The sequence below is a fragment of the Loxodonta africana genome, chromosome 18, assembly GCF_030014295.1.
Source record: "Loxodonta africana isolate mLoxAfr1 chromosome 18, mLoxAfr1.hap2, whole genome shotgun sequence".
NCBI lineage: Eukaryota > Metazoa > Chordata > Mammalia > Proboscidea > Elephantidae > Loxodonta > Loxodonta africana.
In genome coordinates this window covers 55,940,996-55,967,957 of record NC_087359.1, presented here as the reverse complement: position 1 = coordinate 55,967,957, position 26,962 = coordinate 55,940,996, and the positions used below count along the sequence as shown (strand labels likewise).

General features: G+C 39.3%; 1 protein-coding gene across 7 annotated transcripts in view; it reads right to left on the bottom strand.

Annotated features, from left to right (window-relative positions):
• MYO1D (myosin ID) overlaps positions 1–26,962 on the bottom strand; it is a 348,824-nt gene that overhangs the window by 70,142 nt on the left and 251,720 nt on the right. For 6 of the 7 annotated variants that reach the window (XM_010594224.3, XM_010594223.3, XM_023553473.2 and 3 more), the window contains exon 21: positions 19,046–19,200. In XM_010594224.3, coding sequence (XP_010592526.1) covers positions 19,046–19,200 — 155 coding nt within the window. Of the gene's footprint in view, positions 1–1,174; positions 17,538–19,045; positions 19,201–26,962 lie in introns of those variants that run through there. The other variant, XM_023553474.2, reaches the window with a different exon arrangement.

Below are 26,962 nucleotides of genomic sequence, written 5' to 3'. Positions count from 1 at the left end.
CTATTGTGCCTATCATCAAGGGAGCATCTTTTTTGCTTTGGTTTTTATCAATGCCCTCACCTGAGAGATAATATGACAACAGCGGAGGTGCAGAAACAAGGCAGCCAGGAACCTCAAATGCACAGAAAGCTTTCTATTTGATTCCTTTTTCCCTACTGAGGAAATTCACCAATAGAATCTGAGGACGAAATCGCAAGAGATTTAGCTCATTGTTAGGTAGATGGGGGTGAGTCAGGGAGAAGGAAGAGGAAGCATGTCCAAATATCTATTTTCCCAAATGTGAAAGACAAAGGACACTGCAGAACTGGCAAGCTTGTTTCTCTGGCCTATTTGCTATTTAGGTTCCAAGTACTATAACTGACTGCAAGTTTTTAAACCATAAGGTTTTATATTTAAAGGGACCTGGGTCCCCTGACCTTCTTCCACCTCTATCCAGGAGAGAAGCAACAAGGGGCAGCTAGTTTAAGAATCTGCATTGGAGTTGCTTGGCAAGGCTTTCTGAGGACAATCCTGATTTTTAAACTCTGGTCTTTTATAAAAGGCAGATGAAAGTGTTTTGTAATAAAAAGTACAAAACTCTAAAACTACATGATATGACAGTTCTTTGTGTGGTTAATAAATGTGCTTCCGTGAGTTAATATTCATATTCCCCCAATCTAATATCAGCTTGGATTTACTACTGACTTGATGGCACTGGGTTACTGGGTTGGGTCCTTTTAAAAAATACAGGTGATTTAGAGCAGAGATAAGAGGCCATATCTAATAATTAATCAAAGTTTGTCAGGTGCTCAGATGTTTATTTTTCCACCTTCCCTTTTGCTGAAGGTATACTTTCAGGTTTGTGTTTTGCTCTTCTGAACAGATGGCTATCATTTAACTAACAATAATGCTGTATTTATTTACCAAAGACTCATAGTCTAGTCACAAAATAATGAATATGATTTAGCTTCAACTAGTGACAGTCGAAATAGAGTCTAAAGAAGAATCCAACAGATGGACTTTGAATATTCAGAAACAAATTTCAGAAAAACCCTAGAGTTAGCCATTAGAATGCCTGGATTTATAAAACATAAGGAATGGTTGGCAGAAATTGCATGTAAGAAAGTGACAGAATATGGCTTTGAAACCTTAGGTATGTAAAATAAGTTACTTGGTGAAAATATTTCTCTTTGTCAGTGGTTTTAAGGTTTTTTTTTTTTTTTTCACTGCAAACATATGAGAGGTTCAATAAACTGGCACCAAACAACAGTGGGCCACATGGGGAGTGAGTCTCAAGGAAGGTGGGTATGAGAATCCCTATGTGTGTAAGGTCTGAAAACTGTACCCCCATCCTCTCGGGACCATCCCCCCACTAGAGAATTACTGCTTTCACCTAAGAGTAGAGTAACAACTTCAGAGCCTTGTTCATCTGGGAATCAGCCTTAGCAGGTTGAGTTGAGAACATCTACAACTGGATTTTCAGGTTCTCGCTTACAGAATAGATTTTTGGAGCAGCTTTTTTTGAATTGTACAGTATGAAAATTTAAACCTTTGTATGAAATGACAACATTCAGAATAGAAAGAGATAAACTAACTTTTTAAAGATCAGGATATATTTCTGGTCAATTTTTATTAATTTTTTGCAATTTGGCTTCCATTCCCAATATTTTACTAAAGGCACTCTCCGAGGCCACCAAGTCAATTGGACTTTTGTTAGGTCTTAATCGCCTTGTATTGAGGCATTTGACCATGTTGCCTTCCTCTTCCTTCTGAGGACTACTTTCCCCAAGTCTCCTCCTGCTTTTGTAACCTTGCATCCATTAAATGCTGGAATTGCCTACGGTTCCATTCTGGACCCTCTGTTTACACGTTCTCCTTAGTGGTGGTGGGTTATCTACTCCTACGGCCTCAACTACCACTTATACACCAATCTAAATTTCTTGCCTACATGAGCTGGCTCCTGACTATCTTTCAAAAATCATTTCCTACTACTCTTGCCTTATACTCCCTAACTCCCACTAGCTCTTTTCCAGCACATATACTAGCCTTCTTTTTTCCTCCTTGAACATCTCAAGCTCATTGATAGCTCAGGGCCTCTACACTTGTTGCTGCTTCTGTGGGAAACTCTTCCCCCAGACTTCCATATGGTTCACTATCCAGCTTCATTTGTATTTATGCTCAAGAGTTATTTCCCTAATTGGACCTTCCTTGAAACCCTGTCTAAGACAACGTCTGCAACTCCCCAGCACTCCTTTATTTTTATTCAGGGCACCAATTACTACCACTGGAAACCACATACTTGTTTTTATCTGACTCCATGAGGGGAGGGGTCTTGACCATCTTGTTCACAGCTGTATCATCAGTACCTAAAACAGTGTTGCAATACATTCTTGTTGAATAAATAAATGCTGCTCTTTCCCGAGCTCCAAATAGGCATTCACCACTGCTTAACTAGAAATATTCACAATAATGGCCTATAAGCAACTCATTTTCAATGTCCAAAATGGAATTAATTAATTTTCCTCTGTCAAACTGACTTTGTTCTGTGTTTTCTACCTTGGTTGACTGTATTACTCAAAAACAGTCAGAAACGAAGTCAGAAACCTGAGTGGTAACTTAGACTTCTCCCTGTCCCTTATCGTCCATACCCACTGAATACACCAAACTTCTTTTCCAAATATATGCCAGGATAGTTTCTGCTCAGCATCCCTGAGGCAGGGACAGTTACTGCTCCCTGAAAACCCATGGGCTCCCCTGCACTTCCCAGCAGCTTCACCAGTAGGAAGGGGTGTGATGCCTAGTGAGAAGACGACACATGCCTTACTTCTGGGATGAGGCCAGAAGCCCTTGTGTGACTCCTTACATTCTCTCTTACTCTGCCATGGTGACAGACGAGGACATGCATTCCAGATGGTACAGCCACAAGACAGTGGAGCCTCCACAAGGTGCCCCACTGACCAGTGCTGGACACATAGCATGAGCAAGAAAAAAATTCTGTATGTGTTAAGCCCTTGATATTTAGGGGTTGCTTCTTACTTCAGCATAGCCCAGCATGGTTGACTAATGAATACCTTCACAATCGCTTACCTGTCCATCAAAACAACTATAAATTAGTCTCTCTGCCTCTTGTTTCTCTTCATTTACTCTGTACTGCCTCCAACTTCTTATTTATGCATACGTGCATTTGTTTATTTTATTTCCTCAACTATTTATTTATTAGGTTCCTTTGCTAGGACTGAGGCATACCAAGTTAAAAAAAGCTGACAGTCCTTGTCTTTATGTAACTTTGAGTGGGAGAGGAGCACACTTTTCAAATAATCATACAAATACATGAAAAATTACATTTACAGATGAATTAAGGAAAGGTGTACATCAGGGTTGTATTCTTTCACCATATTTATTTAACCTGTATGCTGAACAAATAATCCAAGAAGCTGGACTATATGGAAGAAGACTCATTAACAACCTGTGATATACAGATGGCACAACCTTGCTTGCTGAAAGTGAAGAGGACTTGAAGCACTTACTGATGAAGATCAAAGACTACAGTCTTCAGTATGGATTATATCTCAACATAAAGAAAACAAAAATCCTCACATCTGCTTATGCAACATTATGATAAATGGAGAAAAGGTTGAAGTTGTCAAGGATTTCCTTTCACTTGGATTCATAATCAACGCCCATGGAAGCAGCAGTCAAGAAATCAAATGACGCATTGCATTGGGCAAATCTGCTGCAAAAGATATCTTTAAAGAGTTAAAAAGCAAAGATGTCACCTTGAGGACTATGGTGCACCTGACCCAAGCCAGGGTATTTTCAATTCCCTGATATGTATGTGAAAGCTGGACAATGAATAAGGAAGACCGAAAAAGAATTGATGCCTTTGAATTGTGGTGTTCGCAAAGAGTACTGAATTTACCACGGACTGCCAGAGGAATGAACAAATCTGTCTGGGAAGAAGTACAGCCAGAATGCTCCTTAGAAGCGAGGATGGCCAGACTTCCTCTCAAGTACTTTGGACATGTTATCAGGCGGGACCAGTCCCTGGAGAAGGACATCATGTTTGGTAAAGTAGAGGGTCACTGAAGAGGAGGAAGATCCTCAACGAGATGGACTGAAATAGTGGCTACAACAATGTGCTCAAGCATAAGAATGATTGTGAGGATGGTGCTGGACCGCAGCACTGTTTCGTTCTGTTGTACATAGGGTCGCTGTAAGTCGGAATCGACTTGACAGCACCTACCAACGACTTAAAAATGTTGCTGTATTGTCTTCTTGGTTGCATTGATTCCAGTGAGAAATCTGCTATCATCCTTACACTTTTCCCTCTGGCTGCTTTTAAGATTTTCTTTTATCATTGGTTTTGAGCCTTGGTGTAGTTTTCTTCTTTTTTTGTGTGCTCGAGATTTACTGAGGTACTTAGATTATGTGGGTTTATAAATTTGGAAAAATTTCAGCCATTATTTCTTCAAATGTTTTTTTCTGTCTTCCCTGTTCCTTTGGGGACTCTAGTTACACATAGATTAGGCCAGTAAGGCTTTCCGGACCTTTATTTGCTAATGTGGCATGACTCAGAAAAAGAAGAAACAGCTGTAAGCATCCATTAATAATTAGAACATGGAATGTACAAAGTAGGAATTTAGGAAAATTGGAAGTTGTAAAAAATGAAATGCAATGCATAGAGATTGATATCCCAGGCATTGTTGTTTTTGTTGTTGTTGTTAGGTGCCGTGGAGCCAGTTCCAACTCATAGTGACCCTGTAGAACAGAGCAGAAATGCCCCATAGGGTTTCCAAGGAGCGGCTGGTGGATTGAACTGTGGACCTTTTGGTTAGCAGTCATAGCTCTTAACCACTGTGCCACCAGGGCTCCATCCTAGGCTTTAGTGAGCTGAAATGGACTAGTATCGGCCATTTTGAATCAGACAACCATATGGTCTACTATGGAGGGAATGACAAATCATAGAGGAATGGTGTCTCATTCATCACCAAAAAGAACATTTCAATATCTATCCTGAAGTACAACATCAGTGGTAGAATAATATCCATATGCCTACAAGGAAGATCAGTTAATACAACTATTATTCAAATTTATACAACAACAACAAATGCCAAAAGGAAGAACCTGAAGATTTTTTACCAATTTCTGCAGCCTGAAATTGATCAAACATGCAATCAAGATGCATTGATAATTACTAGTAACAAAGAAGAAGGACTGATTGCTGGAAAATATGGCCTTGGTGAAAGAAAAGACGCCGGGGATCACATGATAGAGTTTTGGAAGACCAACGACTTATTCATTGCAAATACCCATTTCAACAACATAAACAGCAACTACACACATGAACCTCACCGGATGGAATACACAGGAATCAAATCAACTACATCTGTGGAAAGAGACAATGGAAAAGCTCAATATCATCAGTCAGAACAAGGCCAGGGGATGACAAGGCCAGATGAGGCTGACGAAAATGAAAACAAGCCCATGAGAGCCAAAATACAACCTTGAGTATATCCCACCTGAATTTGGAGACCATCTCAAGAATAGATTTGATGCACTGAACACTAATGATCCAAGACCAGATGAGTTGTGGGATGACATCAAGGACATTACACAGGAAGAAAGCAAAAGGTCATTAAAAAGACAGAAAAGAAAGAAAAGACCAAAATGGATGTCAGAAGAGACTCTGAAAGTTGCTCTTGAACGCAGAGCAGCTACAGCAAAAGGAAGAAGTAAGGAAGTCAAAGAGCTAAACAGAAGATTTCAAAGGGCGGCTCAAGAAGACAAATAAGTATTATAATGAAATGTGCAAAGATCTGGAGTAGGGCAACCAAAAGAAGAATATGCTTGGCATTTCTCAAGCTGAAAGAACGGAAGGAAAAATTCTAGCCTTGAGATGCAATACTGAAGGATTCTATGGCCAAAATATTGAACCATGCAGGAAGCATCAAAAGAAGATGGCAAGAAAACACAGAATCACTATACCAAAAAACTGGTTGACATTCAACCATTTCAGGAGATAGCATATGATGAAGAACTGATGATATTGAAGGAAGAAGTCCAAGCTGCACTAAAGACACTGGTGAAAAACAAGGCTCCAGGAACTGACAGAATACCAGTTGAGATGTTTCAACAAACTAATGCAGTGTGAAAGTGCTCAGTCATCTATGCCAAGAAATGTGGAAGACAGTTACCTGGCCAACCATCTGGAAGAGATCCATATTTGTGCCAATTCCAAAGAAAGGCGATCCAACAGAATGTGGAAATTATCGAACAGTATCATTATCACATACAAGTAAAATTTTGCTGAAGATCATTCAAAAGTGGTTGCAGCAGTACATCTATAAGGAACTGTCAGAAATTCAAGCTAGATTCAGAAGATGTGGAACTAGGGATATCATTGCTGATATCAGATGGATCTTGGCTGAAAGCAGAGAATATCAGAAAGATGTTTACCTCTGTTTTATTGGACTGTGTGGATCATAACAAATTATGGATAACATTGCAAAGAGTGGGAATTCCAAAACATTTAATTGTGCTCACGAGGAACTTGTACGTAGACCAAGAGGCAGTTGTTAGAGCAAGGGGATACTGCATGGTTTAAAGTCAGAGAACGTGTGCGTCAGGGTTGTATCCTTTCTTATGCAATCTGTATGCTGAGCAAATAATCAGAGAAGCTGGACTATATGGAAAAGAAAGAGGCATCTGGAAGTAGAAGTCTACCAGTCACTTTTTAAACTTCGAGCTCTTTTTCAAAGCCCAGGACAAGTATCACCTCTCTTTGATGCTGTTTTCCTAGGACATCCTTCCCATCTCTCACTCCTGTCTATAGCTGTACTGACTTCTGTGCTTTAAGCTACTTTGTTTATACTTTTACAAACTTATTATACTACATTATGTTTAACAGCTATGATTTGTCCCCCTTGATAGACCACACACTTCTTGACGGCAGGAACTTAGTCTCTGTATTCCTATGCCCTAAGACAGTGTCCGATACGTGATTGAGCCTCAAGAAATCCGTTTTTAAAATGAATGAACAAATTTGGTAGAGCTTTTTAATTTTACGGTTAAACTATGGAACAACAACAATAAGAAAATGTTGATTTGCTCAGGGACTTACAGCTAGCTGGTGGCAGAATTAGGACCAGAAGCCACATGGTCTGTTTCCTGTCAAATACTCATTTCTACTAGGCCTGTTAATTCAATGCATATGCTAAACAGAGAAGGCCAAGAATTCCCACGCATCAAAGAAGCCTCAAATGTGGAAAACCAGAAGTTACTAATTCTGAACAGAATAATTTAGCTTGGGTTTTTTCATTTATGTTGGTTGTTATTGTTGTTAACTACCGTAGAGTTGGTTCCCACTCATAGCAACCCGACGTATAACAAAAGGAAACACTGCCCAGACCTTCACCATTCTCACAATCATTGTTATGCTTGAGCCCATTATTGCAAACACTGTGTCAATCCATCTCGTTGAAGCTCTTCCTCTTTTTTGCTGACCCTCTATTCGACGGAGCATGATGCCCTTCTCCAGGGATTATCTTGGTTAGCCAACAATAGAATATCCTTTAACAAGTTGTTCTCTGATTTTTTTTTTTTTCCTGACAAGGAGTTCTCTGAGTCATCTGGAATTGTACAGGCTGTTTCCTTTTTACATTTTATACTTAAACTTCTCTTCTTGTATCGTTGGCCAGGTTATTTTTTTCATTTTTAATGATGTCTCTAGCTCTGATATTGTTCTCCTTAAGACCAGGTATGATCATTTCATTTAGTAATGATTCTGCTACCAAGGATGCTTGCGTGAATCAAGAGTTTTTTTTCACTCTGAAAAATTTATGTGAATTTTCTAATCATTAATTGCTTTTTATCTTTGATAAAATATATTCTAAAATAATCTCATAACTTTAAAATAACTTTTTTTCTGGTTCTAAAATTAAGAAACTGACATGCCATAATTTGAAAGACGAGTTACAAAAAAGACCAAGAATAAGAAATATTAAATGCATAAAATGATTTTTTTAAACCATAAATATCACGTTGGCTATTTCTTTTGAACTCAAATATGAAGAAAATAAGGCTTGGAACAATTTCTCTATTTGTCAAAGAAAAGCTAGAGGGAAGTAACTGCGGTTACCCTTTTAAGAAAGGCCAATGGATGGGCCTGAAATTCGACAAAACAAACCTTTCCCTTTTACAGAGAGAAGCCTGAGACCTGCACAGGGTCTTGTCAGGAACATATGCCATGTGGAAATAACCGAGCAAGCCAGAAGTATTTGTTTTCTGAGCAGCCTTCCTTAAATGTTTAAGCTCTAAAAAATATTATGCCTCTCACTTCCTAGAAATTCAGGACAGGATTTTTGTGCGGATCAAAGATACTTATTTTCATCACTACCTTTCCTGTTGAAAGAGTAAATCCAAAAGTACCCATGAAAAACTGATCATCTTTTTAGCATCTCTGTAGGTAGATATTGTAAATTCAGAGTGATCATATATATTTTTAAAGGCTCACAGCACTAAACTGTATAATGTATGTTAAAATCAGGGCTTCGAACTGGTTCTAAATGGTTCAGTCATGGCTCACGGAAAGAAGAGTAGCATATGCATTGCACAGCAACCAAATCTCTTGCACATGGACTTTTGACCTGAGTAGGAAACAGGAAGCAGGAAACAGGGAGCAATGCCCCATTCAAAGATGGCGGCCATCCTGGCAACTTTGAATGTGTGTCGCTCTCCACAGTCCAGCCAATAATCCAGTCTCCCGCATCAGGCTCCTGAAAGTTTCCTGATGCGAGGGATTGGATTATTGGTAGGACTGTGGAGAGCGATGCACGTTCAAAGCCGCGTGGGTGGCCGCCATCTTTGAGCGGGGCACTGCTGCCTGTTTCCTACTCAGGTCGTAAGTCCATGAGCAAGAGATTTGGTTGCTATGCAATGTATATGGTACCGTTGTTTCTGTCAGTTTTGACTTAACCACTCTGAATGAGTTCGAAGCCCTGCCTTGTTTCTGTCAGCCATCACTGAACGGTTTAGAAGCAGTTTGAAGCCCTGATTTTAACATATATTATATGGTTTAGTGCTATGGGCCTTAAATAAAGTAACATGATCACTCTAAATGTACAATACCTCTACCTGCAGAGATGCTGAAAAGATGACCAGTTTTCCAGGGGTACTTTTGTATTTACTCTTTCAACAGGAAAGGCAGTGATGAAAATAAGTATCTTTGATCTGCACAAAAATCCCCAGAAAATCTACACCATGAAAGCAGGTAAAGCTGAAGATGACTATATGCCCTTTCATGTCCTCTCAGGGAGCTTTGTCTGAAGGCAAGCCACTTCTTAATGCAGATGGGTACATCGCACAGTGAGAGAATGGAAAGTCCATTGATTGCTCACAGGATGTAACATCTGTTATACCTTAAAGTTGTTTGATTCTGGTTCTGGTTAGTCACACTGAAAACCTTTTAAGATTTCTCTCTGTGTTCTTTTGTGTACAGCAGATGAGTGTGAATATATATAAATAGATTAAGTTCATTATGAACAGGTCTGCTATTTGCAGGTGGGGGTTTCCTATCTGGAAATGGGCAGGTGGGTCCTAACTGCAGTCTTCTTAGGGTAATTACCAACCATTGCTTGCAATGCTTTCTGAGACAAAAGATGTGGTCAGCAGAATCCTGGTCCTGGGCAATTTATCTGCCAATTCTCATCTCAGTTCTAATCCCTCTTCCTCCTTTACCTTCTCTACAACTCAGCCCACCCCTCACTCCCACCTCTCTTCACTGGGGCAGGAAGGAATGCTTAGTTTGCACTTTACTTGGTGATAATAATTTTATAAATATGAATATTTAGTGGTTTGATTTTTTAAAAGCTCTTTTATCAAACTGGCTTCAGCTAAGGGGCCATATTAAAATGTTATGTGCTCATCCCATTCATTGTTTTTGTGTCAGTTCATGAAGCCAGTGGCTCTGAAACTTTAGTGTGCATAGGGACCAGTTGGGTTGCTTATTAGAGGTGTAGAGTCTAGAGGTTATGATTCAGAAGGCCTAGGATGGGGCCCAGGAATCTGCCTTTTGAACAAGTATCCCCAAGTGATTCTATGCAGCTCACTCTTTAATGTGGAAATCTGTCATTGCTTTTTCATGGCCACATGTTCTTTCATTGTATGGAAATAACAGAATTTCTAACCATGTATATTTCGATGAACTTTTATATGGTTTCTATGTCTTCACAATTAAAAACAATGCTGTCCCTTTTTCTGAGACGCGCCAGCCTTATACAATTCACCCTCCAACACTCCCATACGTGTCTGCCTCACTCCCTTCCAGAAAATACTCTTCTTCTGGTTTTACTGAAGATTTCTATATTCTTTTAAGACCTGACTTCTCTGGCCAAATGACTACCATGGGGGTAGGCATCTTACTCATGCTGGGTCAATATCATTCTTTGGCTGCAGTTATGTGTTAGTCAGAATACTTCCTTGGGATTTTTGGACAATAGCCCAGAGAACATGACCCTTAATTTCTCATTGGTGGCAAAGCTGAAAAAGGAGATCCTGGGAGTTACTGGCAGACATTTCCAGCCATGTGGAAGAAGTACTGTAGGAGAGTGAAGCTGGCACCTAAGGGAAGTGGAGATGAGAGATGGAGACTGTAACAACATTTGACTCACTGATCATAGTGCTTCCCTTCTGAAGAATCCCAGTAGCACAGCTGTACAGGCTTGTTTGTTAAACATAAATGACAACTTGGTTGGGCATAGAATTCTTGAGCCATAACCTTTCCCTCTCAAAAGTCTAATGATACTGTCCCACCAGATTCTGGTATTTCCTACTACAGAACAGAACACTGAGGCAATCTCGCTTTTTGTTCCTTTCTAAGGGAATCTTTCTTTATACACACACACACACACACACACACACACATACACACGGAATTCAATTTTGTTTGTTTTTTGTTGTTGTTAATCCTTGAAATTAAAAAAGATACCACAGTAACAAAACGGGCACTTTAGATCTTCAGACAAGATGCTTTCAGCACAGGATGATATTCTTCTAGTATGTTTTAAATTACCATAGTTTTTGAATCTAAGATGACTTTTCGGTAAGAAGTCTCATTATTTATGTATTGCTAAGAAAGATAAAATGTTCCCCATTATAGCTATAAGAATCCATCAATTATTAGTCACATTCCAATTTCAGAGATATTAAAATCTGAAAAAATGTACTTCTTAAAATTGATGAAATACAGTATTGCTGTTGCTGCTACTTCCTCTTTTTTTACATACACCTATTATGTGAATGCAAAGTTTGTGTTCTCTGCCCTCTGTATCTTTCAGTTTCTTTGTTGTTGTCCTCTTCTTTTGCACCCTGAGAGACCTAACATAAATTTCATGGTAGAAATCCTTTTCAGTAATATGCTTTTCTTTTCAAGTCTTAGGGTTTACATCTTTCACATTGTTAATGTCCTTCTTCACAGGCCTCATGAATAAGGAGGCATCTATTCAGTCCTGGTCTTCTTGCATAAAAGGGTCATACGGATTCTTCTGGGCTCCTTCTTGTAGTCCACATGTTCGTAGTTAGAATCATTTTCTCAGTTTTTAAGGTAGAGAGTTGGCTTGTATGTAGAGCCTCTAGCTGTGGTTTCAAAGACTTTCACTTATTATGAAACTGCTGATCTTAGTAAGGATCCACACATCCTGCTTCCTTGTTGACTTATTGGCAAGGAGTCTAGTTCTAGTTCTTGAATTGTTAAAGAAAAGTGAATGAAAAGCTGCAAACCCCAGCATATAACATACTGATGGCTCTACCAGCCCACAGCTCCTTTTAGGTGTGGATTTAATATCTTGATATACCTAATCACTCTGTCCTCAGAAGCATTCAGTTACTTAGAGTTGTGATCCTGGAATCAGGGTAAGAATAGAGGTGTTCATAAAGTGAAGGGAACTATAAAAGGGTCCTTCCTTGTGTTTACACAGAAGGACTGAGTTACCTTCTCAGGTAGAGGAAGGGCTAGAATCATTTAACTGCTTTCTTCCCCAGTGGGCCACAACAATCAGCCTTGGTATTCAATAATTATTTACTGGGAGCCTGCCCTGTGCCAGGCGCTGTTCTGAACACTAGAAAGACTGCATCGAACCACAGAAATAACTGTCTTTGCTCTCATGGAGCATATATTCTAGTCAGAATATAGACAATACACAAGTGAACAAGTAAATATATGATGTGTCAGATGGCGATGAAAGCCATGGAGAAAAATTAGGGTAAGGGGGGAAAGGAAGTCCTGGGTGGGGTGAAATGCTACTTTATACAGGATGGTCAGGAAGGTGTCTGATGAGGTGACAGGTGAGAAGAGATGAACGCTGTCCCTCTCAGTGGGCCTCTGCTTGAGTAATATTTCTAGTTTCTAGTACTACTGAAAGATGGCATCTCTTTCTGTGTTTTCATGTGTATCTCCACTGGAAGGCAGAGGTGGGTGATTCTGGTTACTTGGATTTGTTGCCATAAACCACATGCCTTCAACAATTACAATTTTTAAACGGACCAAATACTTCATTAAGGAGATGGACTATGATTTTTTTTAACAGACTTTATTTTTTAGAGCAGTTTTAGGTTTGCAGAAAAATTGTGTAGAAAGTACAGAATTCCCACTTCTTGCATTCCCATGATACCTCTGCTCTATCAATGAACCAACTGGATACACTATTATTAACTAAAGTTCACAGCTTACATTAGGACTCACTCTGTGTGTTGTGGAGGCCTATGGGTTTGGACAAATGCATAATAGCATGTGATGGGCCATAATTTAATTAGCCATTCATCTATTATTTCCAACTATATTTTACTTATGTATTTTTAGTTAGAATATAAACTACTCCAATCACTTGGCAGGTATTCAAGCAAAGCAGTCTGGAAATACAGATCAAGGGCCACAAAACATATATTTGGAGTAGGGGGCAGAGGAGTGGGGAGACACGGCGGGAAGGGCAGGGAGGTAGTAACCAGCAGCCACAATGGACAGGAAGTGCCAGGAGCAGAGGCCTTTGGGAGGTGGCCTCTGCCTCCATCACCTCTTGTCATGAGGCCTCATCTCTCCTGCTCCCTCGTGTGGACTCTCAGGCTACAACAGCACTGCGCGGCTGCCAGCCAGTGGCCTGCACATTGGTCTGGGTCTGCTCCTGGTTTTAAGTGCGAGCTAAAAAGAACATAAGCAAACTACAACAGAGAAGCAGGTCAAATGTTCAGTTAAATTCAGTAACAGAGCTCCCTTAATTAGGCAGATATCAAAGCTACTGCTTATGAAAAACAAGAAGCAGATGGCATTGACTTCAAGTTTTCATCCACAGAAATAGAACAGGAAAAAATAAGAAATTTCTATTCCCAAGATTGGAGTTATAATACCGAGGTTTCCAGCATGCAGACAGGCAAATGCCTGGACAGCTGCTTAGGGCAGATGGGTCCTCTGACAGCTTAATACTGCAGAGTTTCTGTGACTCCCGTAGTTAGGGCAGCTAGTGTGAGACCATCTGTTTACAGCAGGCAGAAGGTCTCACTGCCAGCAGGTAGTCACTGCTGAGAAGGAGATACCGAGTCAAATCCGTCAAGCAAGTGGGCCTGGCAAACCACTGGCCCTACAACCACAGGAGAAGAAGCCTCGCCTTAGGTTCATGTGACACAAAGGTCATCATATAGAATAATAATGTTCTAAGGGGTTTTATTTAGGATTAATTCTAAGTGAATGAGATACGTCATTCACTTAGAAAGCTCTTTTGTTCTTTTCCACTTTTCTGAACAAGAAAGGGAAGTAATCATGAATTTAGAGCCATCTTATAATATATTTAAACTCAGCTGCCATTTATTATATTAAAACATTCTTTGATGAGGAACACACAAATTTGTTGCAAAAGGTTTATAAAATTAATCGTCCTCCTACTTCTCTCTCCCAGTACCCATTTCCCTTTCCAGAAGATATACCTGTTTCCTGTATATCTTTTCAGATATATTATATATATATAAAGTCATATATGTATGTATATGTGTCTATGTGTACCTCCTCACAACATTTTTACACAAATGATGGTGTGTTACACACAACATTCTGTACCTTGTCTGTTTTTCCTACTTAACAATATATTTTGGAGGCGCTTTTTTTTTTTTTTTTTAATATCGGTGTACGTTGAACTCCCTTGATCTTATTTTCTGCATTTAGAATGAACAAAGGCATATTAAAGGTTCTGAGAAGTACTGCAGTAAAGAAACCTGTTTAGCTTCATTAGCATATCCTAAACGTATTTGACTTTGGGCCCTCTCCCCTTTGGGTGCAATTTCTGATCTGTGGACTACAGCCTGGACTCCTGAGTATGGCTGTACCAGGTGTTCACGGGTGACATCTGTTTTGATTGCTTAAGAAAACATTAAATGTGTGGGTAGGCACCTGAGAAAGCAGAAGGAATGGGTCTAGGTTGAGTTAAGACTGCAGAGGTGAGAAAAAGGCTAACGTATGCTTAGTTGGATATAGTTTCACGGTCTGTATGGAAGGAAATGCCAGGAAAAGGCTGGCTTCAGCTCATGGGAGAAGACTGTGAGGAGGAGAAATCGATAGAGTAGAAAGAGCAATATGCTTTGTCTTCTTTTTTTTTTTTTAATTATGAAGTATTTTAAAGATACCAATAAGTAGAGAGATGAAACAGTGGACTCTCACTAACATAGCCTACAACACTGCCATACGGGACATGTATGTCTAGGCTTCCTATAACGTTGCATGAAGTCTAGGCTCTGAGACTTTTGGGCAGTCTTGTAACCTCAGGTTTTTTTTTTTAGTTAGTATAACAGGGATGATGATACTCTTTTCCCTCTTTACTCTCTCCTTCCGTTCCTCCCACAAACATATATTAAGTGCCTGGCACACTCTTGGCCCTCAAGGAGCTTAAACGTTGTAGAGGTGGAGAGATATATAAGTAAATAAGCATAATAATGGATGACCATCCTATATTGCTTAGGTACAAGGGTCACAATATATTATCCTCTTAACACACTCTTGGATCCAATGTGGACATTTTACTTAGTATTTAAAAAAAAAAATCTCTGCTCTAAAATGCTATCCTTATTCATTTTGGGTATTACTGCTGTGCTAGCCTAATAAAATGAGATATTTTCTTTTAAAAAATTTTCCTTCCCCCTCTTCTCTCTGCAACTTGGCTAGAATTTTGCTCATGGATCTTAAATCCCAATCTCCTGTCTTTACAACTTTCTAAGACAATGACTTTTATTCAAATTTAGTCTATCAATAGTATGTTTTATTATTTTAAGCCTTTTCCTCTCAACTTCTAACTACAGAACTTCTCAGAATATACTTCAGAGAACTTATTTGGAAGATAAAGAATTGGTCTGGAGTTAAATCCCTCTCACTTTTGAATTTCCATTATTAACCTGGGGACAAATAAGATCATGTGTCACTTCATTATGTTTATAAAACACAATGTGAATTTTAAAGTCACACCAATAATACGATACTTGGCAATAAAGGAAAACAGCTCAAAAAATCAAATCAACCTTTCCTCAAGAAGTCAATAACCAGTAGATGACTATACTCTAATAAGTCAAAATTTCAAGCCTGAATCTCCTGGGGCAGGAAAGAAGGATTTTACCTCTTATTTTTACTTGACCTCTTTATTTATATGAGTAAATTAAAAACAAAAACAAAAATACTAGCATCTTGACAGTCTTCTTTCCTTCTCCCATTAAAAAACATACCCCATCTGTTATGGACTGAATTGTGTCCCCCCCAAAATGCATGCCAATTGGCTAGGCCATGATTCCCGGTATTGTGTGGTCATCCTCCATTTTGTGATCTGATATAATTACCTATGTATTGTAAATCCTAACCTCTGTGATGTTAACGGGGCAGGATTAGAGGCAGTTATGTTAACGAGGTGGGACACAATCTATAGGATTAGGTTGTATCTGAGTCACTCTCTTTTGAGATATAAAAGAGAAAAGCAAGCAGAGAGCAGACGGACCTCCTACCACCAAGAAAGAAGAACTGAGAGCAGAGTGTGCCCTTTGGACCTGGGGTCCCTATGCTTAGAAGCTCCTACATCAGGGGAAGATTGATGACAAGGACCTTTCCCTAAAGCTGACAGAGACAGAAAGCCTTCCCCTAGGGCTGGCACCCTGAATTTGGACTTTGAGCCTCCTAAACTGTGAAAGAATAAATTTCTGTTTGTTAAAGCCATCCACTTGAGGTATTTCTGTTACAGCAGCACTAGATGACTAAGACACCATCCTACAAAACTAGAATTATATTAGCATTTATGAATTTTAAAGAAATTTAAAATTCTTACATATATTAAAGATAGGAAGCATACAACCAGAAATGTATCTCGGAATGCATATGCTAGGAAAAGAACGCACTCGATGGACTCTAGGACCAAACTTACACATTTCTGCCATTTGTAGAAGACATTTAATAGGGATTGGAATTTGTCTCCACAAGGACCCATACTGAGACAAAATAATTTCCCAGGCAACTGTTGTTTCACTAGCACAGGCATCCAAATTAAAGATAACACGTTAAAGAATTCCTTTCAATGTCCGTACCTTGCTATGACTATGTATTAGGAGGAAAATATGCTTGCCTACTTGCATTGCAGACATTTGCTGTAGAGACTAGATTTCTCCATGTCTTTCGCTTCTATTCTAAACTCTTCAGTATTTCTTTCAACTTTGTAATTATTTGGTAGATGGAAGGGGATTTTTCAAAGGCCTATATGTTTATTAAGGAGCCTTGGTGGCACAACGGTTAAGCAGCTCAGCTGCTAACCGAAAAGTTGATGGTTCAAACTCACCAGCTGCTCCGCGGGAGAAAGATGTGGCAGTCTGCTTCTGTAAAGATTACAGCCTTGGAAACCCTGTGGGGCAGTTCTACCCTGTCCTATGGGGTCACTTTGAGTCGGAATCAACACAACAGCAACACATTTTTACATGCTTATTATTTATTAGTTTTTGGTAGTTTCTTAGTTAGATTCTTATTTTTCCTCTACCAGATGACCATTGAGATTATTTTCCTTACCACATTTAAAAGCGTTCAATTATAGTAAAATATTTAAAGATGCATTTTGATCTAGAATACAAGGTTTAATAACATAAAATAAATAGTCTGTGCAGCCCACCTCTAAAACTATATTCCGTGCACTTCTCAGCAAAAATGAACACAGTAGTTCAGCGGTTTCTTAAAAAGTTTAACACAGAATTACCACGTCATCCAGCAATTCCAATCCTAGGTATACACTCAAAAGAACTGGCAACCGGGACTCAAACAGACACTTGTATGAGAATGTTCACAGGAGCATTACTTACAATGGCTAAAAGGTGGAAACAACTTAACTTTCCATCAACAGATGACCAGATAAACAAAATGTGGTATAGACACACAACAGAATATTCCTCAGACGTGAAGCTCTGATACCTGCCACAACGTGGGTGGACCTTGAAGACATTATACCAAGGGAAATAAGTCAGACCCTCAAGGACAGATATTGTGTGATCCCACTTACATGAAATACCTAGAATGAGCAAACGCAGAGAGTCAAAGGTTATTAGTTGTTACCAGGGGCTGGAGAGAGGGGAGAATAGGGAGCTACTGCTTAAGGGGTATTGAGTTTTAGTCTGGGGTGAGGAAGAACTTTTGGGAATAGATGGTGGTGATGGTTGTATAACATGGTGAATGTAACGAATGCTACTGAATCGTACATGTAAAAACGGTCAAAATGGCAAATGTTTTGTTATATATGTTTTACCACAATAAAAAAATGAACACAGTAGAACTAGATATGTGAACATCTGATTCTAAATATGCCTTTGCTTACAGAAACAAAAAGCCATGTTTAAAGTTAAGGAAAAAATACTAATAAGGAATACTCAATTACTTCTGGCAACACAGGAAATGTCATTTAGGAAGAAAAAGGAACCAGACACTTGTCTCATTTCTGAGTCACTGAATCTGGATGAATGGTCTCCTTCTAGCATCCAGGTGGTGGTGGTGGGGGGGGGGGGGCGGGACGGTGTGCCCTGGTGGTGGTGGGGGGGCGGGACAGTGTGCCCTGGTGGTGGGGGAGTGGGGACGGTGTGTCACAATGGGAAGAGCACTTTCCTTCCCCTAAATACTTTACAACCTCCTATGGGAAGAAACACTCCATCTTTAAAACAACTCCAACAAACAACCACACAAAATCACTCTCCTGCTTAAAATTATCCATTCATGGATCTCCATCACCCTTAGGGTCGGCTCCCTGTTCATATTTCTCACCTCATTGTTCACTACAACCATGCACAGGTATCCTCTAGGCTTACTGTGAAGTTCTCAGAAAATGCCATGTTCGTCATGATTCCGTGTTTTTGCACGCGCTATTGCCTCTCAGGAATTCATTCCCCTCCTTTAGTTTTTATGGACCCATCTATGATCCCAATTTTGCTCTCTAATTTTAGATTCATAGTATATATATTAACAGATTATATCAGGGGTGGGTCCCTGGGTGATGCAAGTGGTTTGCACTGATTACTAAGGGTTGGTGGTTTAAATGCACCCAGCGGCACCACAGAAGAAAGACCTAGTGATTTTTTTTTGGTAAAGATTACAGGCAAGAAAATCCTATGGAGCAGTTCTACTCGGTAACACATGAGGTCACCATGAATCGAAACTGACTTGACACAGTGAGTTTTTTTTTTTTTTTTTGCTAATTGAGGGGAAATGAAAAGCTCTGGCAATAGAATGTAAAGTAACTTTTCTATCTGTTGGATTTAATTGCATCTGGATTAGCAGGGAAAAGACCACCATTAGGGAAACCTCTCATTGTTGCTTCGGCTGGAGGCTGGACAAATCGAGGATCATTTCTAATCTTGAAATCAAGTATAGATGCTAATTTTACCTTCTGTGAAACAGATGATTTAAGTTGTTCTTATGAAGGAAAATAAGTCAATACATTAAAATTGGCATAAAATGAGTTCAGTGATAATGATCATAAAATATTTCGTCCATTTAAAAACTGTCTCAGTTAGAAAAATCAAACCTTACCTCTTGAAATGATTCACCAGGACTCCGACAAGTTCTCCAATTCGACTCTCATGGGTTGGCTGTTTGCTGAAGAGGCAGACAATGAGGTCTTTGTTGTCTTTTGTGTGGAACACTACAAGTTGGTCCTTTCCATTGGAGACGCTCAGACCAGTCAACTGCAAGGAGACAAATCACGGGAAGCTGTTAGGATGGTGCTCAAAAAAATGAATATAAAAATACACTTTTTAATGGTTTTTCTCAGTAACCCTGATAACTTTCATCTTTGTCAAGTTTCATGGAAGGGGGCTGGGATCCATAGATGGGCTTCATGGAATTCAGAAATTGTGTGCAAAATAGGTTTTATGTGTAGCTGGGCATTTGTCTGGGCAGGGGGCCAAAGTTTACATTGGGCTTTTAAAAAGGTCTGTAACTCTAAAAAGTTAAGAATAGCCTGAAGAGTAGAAGGTCTTGACTTTCTAGGTCTCTGCTTAAGCCCCACAAATAGGTTATTTCATTTGTACTACAGATGTGTAGTGGCTTTCATTTCCAACAGAGACAAGAAATCAGATGAAGTTAGAATATTTTATCATATGCCACGCTATGTATTTCCCATCACATGCAGCATCTGCCAGAACTCCCCTGAAATAAGACCAACCCTAGGGCCTCAAAGCTGAACAATCTATCCTCTCGCCTTGGTTTTTTTCTTCATAGCACTCAGCACCAAATAAATATCTGTTTATTGTCTGTGTCCTCTGACACCCTCTGCCAAAATGCAAGCTCCCTGAGAGCTAGGATTTTGTTTATTTTGTTGATTGTTACAGCTCCGGAGCCTGGAAGATAGTAGGCACTTAACAGATACTTATTGAATGAATGAATGAATTCTATCTCTTTTTATAGTGCCCGTTTCATTATTGTTTTAATTGTCTCTATTACTCTATAATATAAACCCTTACTATATCTCTAATACTTTTCACTATTTCTCAGTGTTTTTAAGTTCATTCATTCATTCAAAAAATATTTTGAATACTTAACTCTGTGCCAGATGTTGTTCTAGGAAAACTGGGGACACAATTGAACAAAACAGACAAAACTCCCCACCCCCATGGATCCAAAACTATGAATTAGTCAAAAAGTGTATTTAGAGGTGAGAAAATAAGACAAAAGAGAGTACAAGAAAAAACAAAAACAAACGACAAATCAATATCCTTTATGATATGGACATAAAAATACTCAAGAAAATAATAGCAAATGAATATAACAAGATATAAAAACAATAATACACCATGAACAAGTGAAGTTCATCTAAGGAATACAAGGCTGGTTCAATATTCAAATATCAATCAACGTAATCCACCATAGTAGCAGAATAAAAAAAGAAAAGAAAAAACCTCATGGTCATAATCAACTGATGTAGGAAAAGCATTTGACAGAATTCAACATCCATTCATGATAAAAATCTCTCAGCAGACCAGAATTAGAAGAAAACTTTAACTTGATCAATGATATCCACAAAAACTCCACAGCTAACATCACACTTATCTAGTGGTGAAAGACTGAATGTTTTTTCCTAAAATTAGGAACATGGTGAGGATGCCCACTGTCAACCGCTGTAACACATCAGCATATAGGAAGCTCCTGCCAGTGCAATAAGGCAAGTTAAAGAAATAAAGGCACTGAAAAGGAAGAAACAAACTGTCTCTATTTCCAGGTTACACGATTGTCTACATAGAAAACCCTGAAGAATCTATAAAAACAGCTCCCAGAATTAATAACTCGAGTTTTAGTAAGGTCCTAGAACACAAGGCCAACACAAAAAAATCATGTTTCTACATACTATCACTGAACAACTGGAAACACAAATTTAAAAATAAACCCATTCAGAAAAATCTCAAACCAAAATTACTTAGATATAAATCTAGCAAAACAAGTACAGGACCTATATGCTAAAATGACATAATGTTGATGAAAGAAAGAAAATTAAAACATGAATGAAAGAAATAAAAGAAAATCTAAATAAATGGAGAAAAATATTATGGTCATGAATTGGAAAACTCAATATTGTTAAGATGTCAGTCAATCTATACATTTAATTCAATCCCAATCAAAATTCAAGTGGGATTTTTTTTTTTTTGTAGATACGGACAAGGCAAAGGATCTAGAACAGCCAGAAGAATTTTGGAAAAGAAGAATAAAGTTGAAGGACTCACTCTACCTGATTTTAACACTTACTAAAAGCTAAAGTAATCAAGACAATGGGATATGGTAAAGGGATAAAAACACAGATCAATGGAACAGAATGGAGAGCTAGAAATAGACTCACGCAAATTGTGCCAATTGATATTTGACAAAAGTGCAAAGGCAATTCAATGGAGAAAGGATAATCTCTTTGACAAATGGTGTTGGAACATGTGGACACCCACATGCCAAAAGAAATAAAGCTCGTCCTAAATATCACGCTTTCTAAAAATTAATTCAAAATGGATCATAGATCTAAACGTAAAACTATAAAACTTTTAGGAAAAAAAACACAGGAGAAGATCTTTGTGACCTTGGGTTAGATAAAGATTCCTTAGAAATAACACCGAAGGCACAAGCCATAAAAGAAAAAAAATGATAAACTAAACTTCACCAAATTAAAAAAAATTCTGTTCTTCAAAACGCACTGTTAAAAGAATGCGAAGATTAGCCACAGACCAGAAGATATCTGCAATGGATATATCTGATAAAGGACTTGCATTAAGAATATATAAAGAACTCTCAAAACTCAACAATAAAAGAACAGTGAACCCATTTAAAAAATGGGCAACAGATCTGAATAGTTACTTCACCAAAGAAGACATATGGGTGACAAACAAGCACATGAAAAGATGCTCAACATCACTAGTTGTCATGGATTGAATTGTGTCCCCCAGAAATGTGTGTATCAATTTGGCTGGACCATGAGTCCCAGTATTGTGTGACTGTCCACCATTTTGTCATCTGAGGTAATTTTCCTATGTGTTGTAAACCCTGCCTCTATGATGTTAACGAGCGGGATGGGCGGCAGTCGTGTTGATGAGGCAGGGCTCAATCTAGGGGATTGGATTGTGTCTTGAGCCAATTGCTTTTGGTATATAAAAAAGAGAAGGGATCGGAGAGATAGGGGGACCTCATACCACCAAGAAAGCAGCACCAGGAGCAGAGTACACCCTTCGAACCAGAGGTTCCTGTGCTGAGAAGCTCCCAGCCCAAGGGAAGGTTGGTGATGAGGACCTGCCCCCAGAGCCGACAGAGAAAGCAAGCCTTCCCCTGGAACTGATGCCCTAAATTTGAACTTGTAGCCTACTAGACTATGAGAAAATAAATTTCTCTTTGTTAAAGCCATCCACTTACATTATTTCTGTTACAGCAGCACTAGATAACTAAGACAGTAGTCATTAGGGAAAGAAGAGTTAAAACTACAATGAAATACTACCACAAATGTCTCAGAAAGACTAAAATAAAAACAAAACAAAACAAACAAAGAAAAGTGATGATGCCAAACCAAATGCTGGTGAGAATGCAGAACAACTAAAACTCCCATTCATTGCTGGTAGGAATGTAAAATGGTGCAGTCGCTATGGCAAACAGTTTGGTGGTTATCCAAAACTTTTAACATAGAATTACCGTATGATCCAAAAATCTTATTCCTACGAATTTATCCTTGAGAAATAAAAACTTATGTTCACACAAAAACCTATATGTGAATGTTTACAGCAACTCCATTCATAACTGACCCAAAACTGGAGACAGCCTGAATATTCATCAACAGGTGACTGAATAAACAAACTATGATATATCTACACAATGGAATGCTATGTAGCAATAATAAGTAATGAACTAATGATACAAATTATCAATACGCAAGAACATGAATAAATCTCAAAGGCATTATGCCAGTCTCAAAAGGTTACACGCTGTATGATTCCATTTATGTGACAGCCCCAAGAAGACAAAACTATAAGGAGAGAGAACAGATCAGTGGTTTTGGAGGAGGGAATCTGACACAAAGGAGTTTTTTTTGGGGAAATGGAGCTACTCAGTGGACTGTGGTGGTGGTCACACAAATCTATACACGTATTAAGACTCATGGACTTGTACGCCACTACCAACCAAAAAAGTCAATATTATTTGTTATATGTAACTTAAAAAAATATAGCTCCTTGATTGTTTTGATCCTTAGATATCCTACTTTGGTCAATAAAGCAGAAGCCCGAGTGACTTCTCATTCCATGGTTTGTTCTTCTATTGCAGAAAATACCAAAGTGCCACCTCCTGGCCACCACAGGTGCTGTCCATCAGGCAGGCAATCTGTAGTAGTAGGGTCTCCACTGGGGGCGATGCATAGTGCCCAGCAGCCTGGGCTGGGGAAGGAACTACCAAAGATGTTTTGGGGGATTCACAACCCAATGGATCAGTGGAAAAAAGAAATGAATATCAAACAACTGAAGAACGCTTTGACAGGTCATAGATTTGGAAGCTCGTTTAGGTCCATGCCCACACTTAACAGTTGGGCAAATTGAAGCTCAAAGAGGTTAGCTGATTTGCAGACCTGGGAACTGACCCAGTACCATGTTCTTTATATTAAATCGTGCTTGCTCAAATATCAATATATGCATATGCAGACAAGCCATGTAAGTAAGTATTCCTAACCTCAAGTGCATTAATTTTCATAGAAGATGAGTTCTTAGGGTTGATTTTAAAGAACACCAGGATCATTGCCTAATGGGGGGTGGGAGGGTGGGGAAGGGAAAATATTTGAGGGAGTGGAGAGCTTTTCACAAACCTATGCAAATCAAGGGCTTTTGGAGGCCACTGGTAAGGGAAATATCAAGCTCTCTGTCACTTAGATGTACCACGCCCACAGGATTTTTATGACTAAATTAAACACATTTCCATTTCAAAAAACGTTTTATGTCTATGATGCTTCATTTTCATTTGATTATTTTATACGTGAACTTCAAAATTGAATTTATGTAGCACTTCACTGGAGAGCTTGATTAAAGCTTAATAAAATGAAAATTGTCACAGCAGTAACTGTCGGCATATCCCAGGGGCATCAGCTGGAGAGTTCAAGGGAAGCAGACAGATTCAACAATCAAGGCTGCAACTATTGGGACAGACATACCTTCCTGTACGCCACCTGGGCAAGATGAAGGAATCCTAGGAACCTTTTCTCAGGCACCTTCCCACCTCAGGGTATAGGCTTCTCTTCTCCCCTTTCCCTACTCCACCCTGGCTGGGTGACTTTCTGCTGCTGTGGGTGGGAATTCTTTACGTGTATGTTTGGCTCCACAAGAGCCCTGGTGGCACAGTGGTTAAGTACTTGGCTGCTAACCGAAAGGTTGGTGGTTCGAACCTACCAGCCACTCTGCAGGGGAAAGATGTGGCAGTCTGTTTTCATAAAGGATTACAGCTTTGGAAACCCTATGGGGGCAGTTCAATTTATTCTATAGGGTCACTAGGAGTAGGAACTGAATCGACGGTAAACGGCTTTATGGTTGGCCCAAAAGAAGAAAAAGGAAAATAACATCTAATTTGCTGTGCTACACAAACAATGAGAGACTAAGTCTCGGCTGTTGCCATGGTAGGACCCATAGCATCCAGAATGTCTTCTTTCGTTCTGAGAGTGGGGGTGGTGCAGTGGGGAGAAGCTGTGGACTAAGGGGTGATCTGGGTATTCATCTTGATTCAGCCTTGAAATCTTGAGTGAATCATTTCTTAGGCATCTGTTTCCTTTTCCGTAAAATAAGGACAGCGCTTGATGCCTTGTCTACCGCATAGTATTGTGGAAAGGGTCTGATAGCAGCAACTATGGGACATAAAAAGATAACTAAGTAAAAAAACCTCTCTGCCTTCAAGAGTTTCATACTCTAAGTCAAGATATGACAGCAATATGTGAAAAACTTTAAAGCACCACACAATGGAAGGTATGGTGTGGAAAAACATCAGTTAGGGAAGGGGTCCCTACCTCAGTTACCTACAGGCAGCCACACCACATAAATAAGTTTCTCTGAACAAAAGCGAAACGAACTCCTTATCAAGACTTCCCCTGTTAGTTGCCTTCCTATTTCTCACAATCTCTGGGATCTCTACGCTATGACAAATCCAAACCTTCCTCTTCTTTGTCTGGCCTTGAAGATTTGAACAGGTAGATACAATCTCTGACTGCAACTTATCTCAATTCTTCCAGCCTCTCCTTAGTAAGGAGGACCAAACAGTGAAGACAACTACACAAAAAGATTTGCAGTTCAAGGGGAAGCCAGTCTGAGAAACCAGAGCAAATGGTCTTCTTTTAAGAGTAGAAAAGCAGAACAAACAAGAAAAGAAAATCTCTAATTTGTATTCTCATTTATGAAATAAGCAGACAAACCAGTATTAGAATAAGAAGTAATTCAGAAAGATAAACATGATAAATTAAAAACACAATGGAAGCAGTAAGTAGCAGAATTGATACAGCAGAAAATCAAACAATGTTGTTGTTGTCAGGTGCCACTGAATCGATTTCAACTCACAGCGACCCCATGTGACACAGTAGGGTTTTCCAGGCTGTAATCCTTTTCATTCTGTTGTACATAAATAAGGTCATTATAAGTCAGAACTGACTCGATGGCACTTAACAACATCAACAATCTTTATGGAAGAGATTGCCAGGTCTTTCTCCCAAGGAGACGCTAGGTGGGTGTGAACCAACAACCTTTTGGTTTGCAGACGAGAGCTTAGCTGTTGTGCTACCAGGGATCCTTAAATCAAGGAATCCTAGAAGAAAATTTCTTAATGTATGAAAAGATTCAAGTCTTCAGAGTCACACGTACGAGCCAAACTTAGTTAACAGAGAATCATACTGAAATGTAGGCCAGAGCAAGTTCTGAATTACAAGAATGAAGTGGAAAACAATTTCAAGTGTCTTGTTGTTAGGTTCTGTTGAGTTGGTTGCGACACACGGACAACAGAATAAAACCCTGCTGGGTCCTGCACCATCCTCACAATCATTGTTATGCTTGAGCCCCTTGTTGCAGCCACTGTGTCAATCCATCTCACTGAGGATCTTCTTCTTTTTTTGCTGACCCTCTACTTTACCAAGCATGATGTCCTTCTCCAGGGACTGATTCCTCCTGATAACATGCCTGAAATATGTGAGACAAAGTCTTGCCATCCTTGCTTCTAAGGAGCATTCTGGCTGTACTTCTTCCAAGACAGACCTGTTCGTTCTCTTGGCAGTCCACGGTATATTCAAAATTCTTTGCCAACACCGTAACTCGAAGGCATCAATTCTTCTTTTGTCTTCCTTATTCATTGCCCAGCTTTTGCATGAGGCCACTTAAAACACCACTGCTTAGATCAGGCACACCTTAGTCCTCAAAGTGACATCTTTGCTTTTTAACACTTTAAAGATACCTTTTGCAGCAGACTTGCCCAATGCAATCAGTCGTTTGATTTCTTGACTGCTGCTTCCATGGGTGTCGATTGTGGATCCAAGAAAAATGAAACCTTTGACAACCAGTATTTTTTCTGTTTATCATGACGTTGCTTATTGGTCCATGTCATGGACTGAATTGTACCCCCCCAAAATATGTGTCAACTTGGCTAGTCCATGATTCTCAGTATTGTGTGATTGTCCACCATTTTGTCATCTGATGTGATTTTCCCATATGTTGTAAATCCTAGCTCTATGATGTTATTGAGGCAGGATTAGAGGCAGTTACGTTAATGAGGCAGGGCTAAGTTTATAAGATTAGGTTGTGTCTTAAGTCAATCTCTTTTGAGATATAAAAGAGAAGTGAACAGAGAGATGGGGGGACCTCGTGCCACCAAGAAACAAGAGCCAGGAAAATAGTGCGTCCTTTGGCCCCTGGGTCCCTAGGCTGAGAAGCTCCTAAACTGGGGAAGATTGATGACAAGGACCTTCCCCCAGAGCTG